We start from the raw sequence: 3,140 nt of genomic DNA on the forward strand, positions 1-3,140 counted from the left end.
ACGTGGTCCTTCTGTAATAGCATGATTCAAATTTAGATAATTAATATTTAATTTTTTATTATTTTTAGTATCTTAGCATTAAATATTCACTTTTTTAATTATATTTTGCAATTTCTTATTATTTTTTATGTCTTATTTATTATTGGCATTAAATGTAGATTTTTTTTTATCCCTGTATGCATACCTTGGAGAGCAATTATAAAAGTTATGTTAAATATGTTATTTATTAATTTTTTGTGCTAAATTTAACACTATTTTTGGAGTTGGTCTTAGAATTTTAACTTTATCTGGAAACTTGCTCTTGATCTGAAAATTATGTATGGAAACAACTTACAAGCCTCAATTATAAGGAACTTAGCAAGCACTCAGTGTTGTCAACAAGTTTGGAGCATAAAACCGAAGACTTGGGCTAGCACAAATGAAAGAGTGTGTTGTCAACATACAAAATTGTACACATATCTAAACCCGAAAGCAAACTGCAGAAGTCCAAACGTTTATTATTAACTAAGCAGTTCCCACCCAATAACTCGACAGAGCCGATGCAATCACACGCCAAGCAAATGAAGCATTATAGCATTCTGCGCATGCATGCGATTCTCAGCTTGTGGGAAGACAATTGAGTTCGGAGCCTCAATCACTCCATCAGTCACTTCAACCCCTCTTTCAGCCGGTAAACAATGCATGAAATAAGCTTTCGGGCCAGCCAACTTCATAAGATTTTCATCCACCTGAAATCCTTGGAAAGCTTTACGGCGCTGTGCAGCCTCTTCCTTCTGCCCCATGCTGGCCCATACATCAGAGTACACAACATCAGCTCCTATAACAGCTTCTTTTGGATCATTTGTAATCTCAATTTTGCTGATACCAGCCTGCTGTGCCTTCTTAACTGTTTCCACATCAGGTTCAAAACCTTCAGGGCATGCACAAACAAAGTGGAAAGGTATAACAGATGCCATCAACAGCCAGGAGTGCACAATGTTATTGCCATCTCCAACATAGACAACCTTAGTTCCTTCTAACTGACCAATGTGTTCAATTATTGTGAGAACGTCAGCCATAATTTGGCATGGGTGGTTATAGTCTGTCAGGCCATTGATAACAGGTACAGTTGCATATTTGGCCAGATCAAGAATGTCCTGATGAGCAAAGACGCGGGCCATTATAATATCATTGTAGCCAGACAAGACACGGGCAATGTCCCGAGTTTCCTCCCGCTTACCCATTTGAATATCATTAGGTCCTAGATATATAGCATGACCACCCAACAAGAAAAATCCAGTCTCAAATGAAACACGTGTTCTCATAGAGGGTTTGGCAAAGATCATAGCCATTGTCTTTCCCCTAAAGGGAAGAAATGTCTTCTCCCCCGATTTTAGCATTGCCTTAACCTCTGCAGCTCGGTTTAACATCTTCAATATTGTGTCTTTATCAAAATCGTTAATGTGCAGAAAATCTTTCAACTCTGATATCACTTTTCCATTAACGGATGATGAAGGTGAGGTAGCAGAAGAGGCTTGGCATGATATTCTTCCACGAAGAGCAGGAGAAGACAAAGAAATGCTGGATAACTTCCTGAAAGATAACGGAGATCGGAGGAGAGACTTGCTGGAGGGAGAATGGAAGGAAGACGAGAGAGAGGGATTTTCCACTTGGATTGAACAAAGTGAAGAAAACGCAGCCATTTTTGTTGCGGGTGGGAACTGTAGAGCTCAACTGACACTGATCTACACAAATGATTTAAATAGTATAGTTTGAGTCAGAATTTGAAAAGCAAAAATGGCCTAAAAGAAAAGTAATCATAGAAACTCAAAACACATTTCAGTACTCTAACTCCCATAAGGGGAATCTTCATATATATATATATATATATATATTTCATTTACATTGAAAATTACATATATTAATACTTCCAACCACGTAACTTCAAGTAAAGGCTTAACAGCATCCCATTCCCATCAATTCTTTGGGTTAGCATCTTTGTAATGTTATGAATACTATTTTTTTCTTGTGGTGCCATGACTTATCCAACTCACACAAGCAAACACACTAGAATAGAGAATGAAGTCCGGACTGTTAATCCAATATGAAAATAGAAAAGTGACAACTGGGTATTCGAGATACCCAGCACTCTCTCAACAGCCAAAGCTCACAAAACAATTCTCAACATACCCTCTCTGAAAGCATATAATTCTTGCACAATCAAAAAGTAATTAATTACTAAAACTCTTATAAATTTGCCTAATCTCTATATTTGGGTGCTGAGAAAATGCATGGCACCTTCAAACATCGAATCTTTCATCCCCTAAATAAAATACCCTAACCCCTAAATTCCCTTAACTCCGAAAATAAATATTAATTAACTTCGGAAAGAATGCAATGCTCTGACCTTTGTTTTAGAATGATGGAGTAACGAGTGAAGAAGTTTAAGCTCTTCTCGGCAACCCCACTGTTATCTTCGATTGCCGGAATGATTGGAGTAGAAGAACGATCTCTCTCTAAAATTTTGGGTGTTTTCTTCTCTGTTTTTGGCCAAAATGGAGTACTACTCGATAGTAGTGTTTTTTTTAGTTGTCAGACTGAACTTAATATAAGATGGGCTTATGCCTTTTTAGACAATGAATTTTGTTTTATTACATGGTTGCACATTCTAATTTGATAAATTATTTTTTAGACGTTGTGTTTTCTAAAACAATTTAAATAGACTTTTAAATTCAATTTTGATCAAAGTTTTTTGAATTAAAATCACAAATTATTTATCAAACTAACAACTTATAACAAAAATATAATCATTCTGCATAAAAACTGTGTTGTTATATTCAATTTTTTATTCATCAAAATCAGGTTTATGGGCCTATTTGAACCATTTTACAAAACACAGGGTCCAAAACATAATTTTTTAAAACAGAGTCCAAACAAGTAATGAGGCAAAACACATGGTCTAAAAATATATAAATCCTATTATTTATTTATTTATTTGTTATCGTAATCTCCTTGAATCCTACTTTTTTTTTTCAAGTGAAATGTGTCAAAATATAGCAGTTAGGGCTGTTCGTAGTGCAGGTAGTGTGGTTTTTCTTTAATTTTTTAGATTGCACCGCATATGCAGTTTGAAAAATTTTTCAAACTGCAACCCGCACCGC

General features: G+C 35.5%; 1 protein-coding gene across 2 annotated transcripts; it reads right to left on the reverse strand.

The window, feature by feature from the left end:
• Nucleotides 1-343: 343 nt before the first annotated feature.
• Nucleotides 344-2,571, reverse strand: LOC133782152 (ornithine transcarbamylase, chloroplastic-like). Of its 2 annotated transcripts, none has more exons than XM_062221359.1 (2): nt 2,387-2,571; nt 344-1,719 (listed from the first exon to the last, which is right to left on the reverse strand). In XM_062221359.1, the coding sequence occupies exon 2, from the start codon at nt 1,680-1,682 to the stop codon at nt 546-548; it is 1,137 nt and encodes a 378-aa protein (XP_062077343.1). In that variant the 5' UTR covers nt 1,683-1,719; nt 2,387-2,571; the 3' UTR covers nt 344-545. The 2 variants fall into 2 exon arrangements, with proteins under 2 accessions (XP_062077343.1, XP_062077342.1); XM_062221358.1 differs by having other exon boundaries at nt 344-1,724.
• Between the last annotated feature and the right edge of the window lie 569 nt (nt 2,572-3,140).

The sequence above is a fragment of the Humulus lupulus genome, chromosome 6, assembly GCF_963169125.1.
Source record: "Humulus lupulus chromosome 6, drHumLupu1.1, whole genome shotgun sequence".
NCBI lineage: Eukaryota > Viridiplantae > Streptophyta > Magnoliopsida > Rosales > Cannabaceae > Humulus > Humulus lupulus.

Excerpts from the sequence above, each read along its gene's own strand:
- LOC133782152 (XM_062221359.1), bottom strand. The coding sequence starts at position 1,682 with ATGGCTGCGTTTTCTTCACTTTGTTCAATCCAAGTGGAAAATCCCTCT.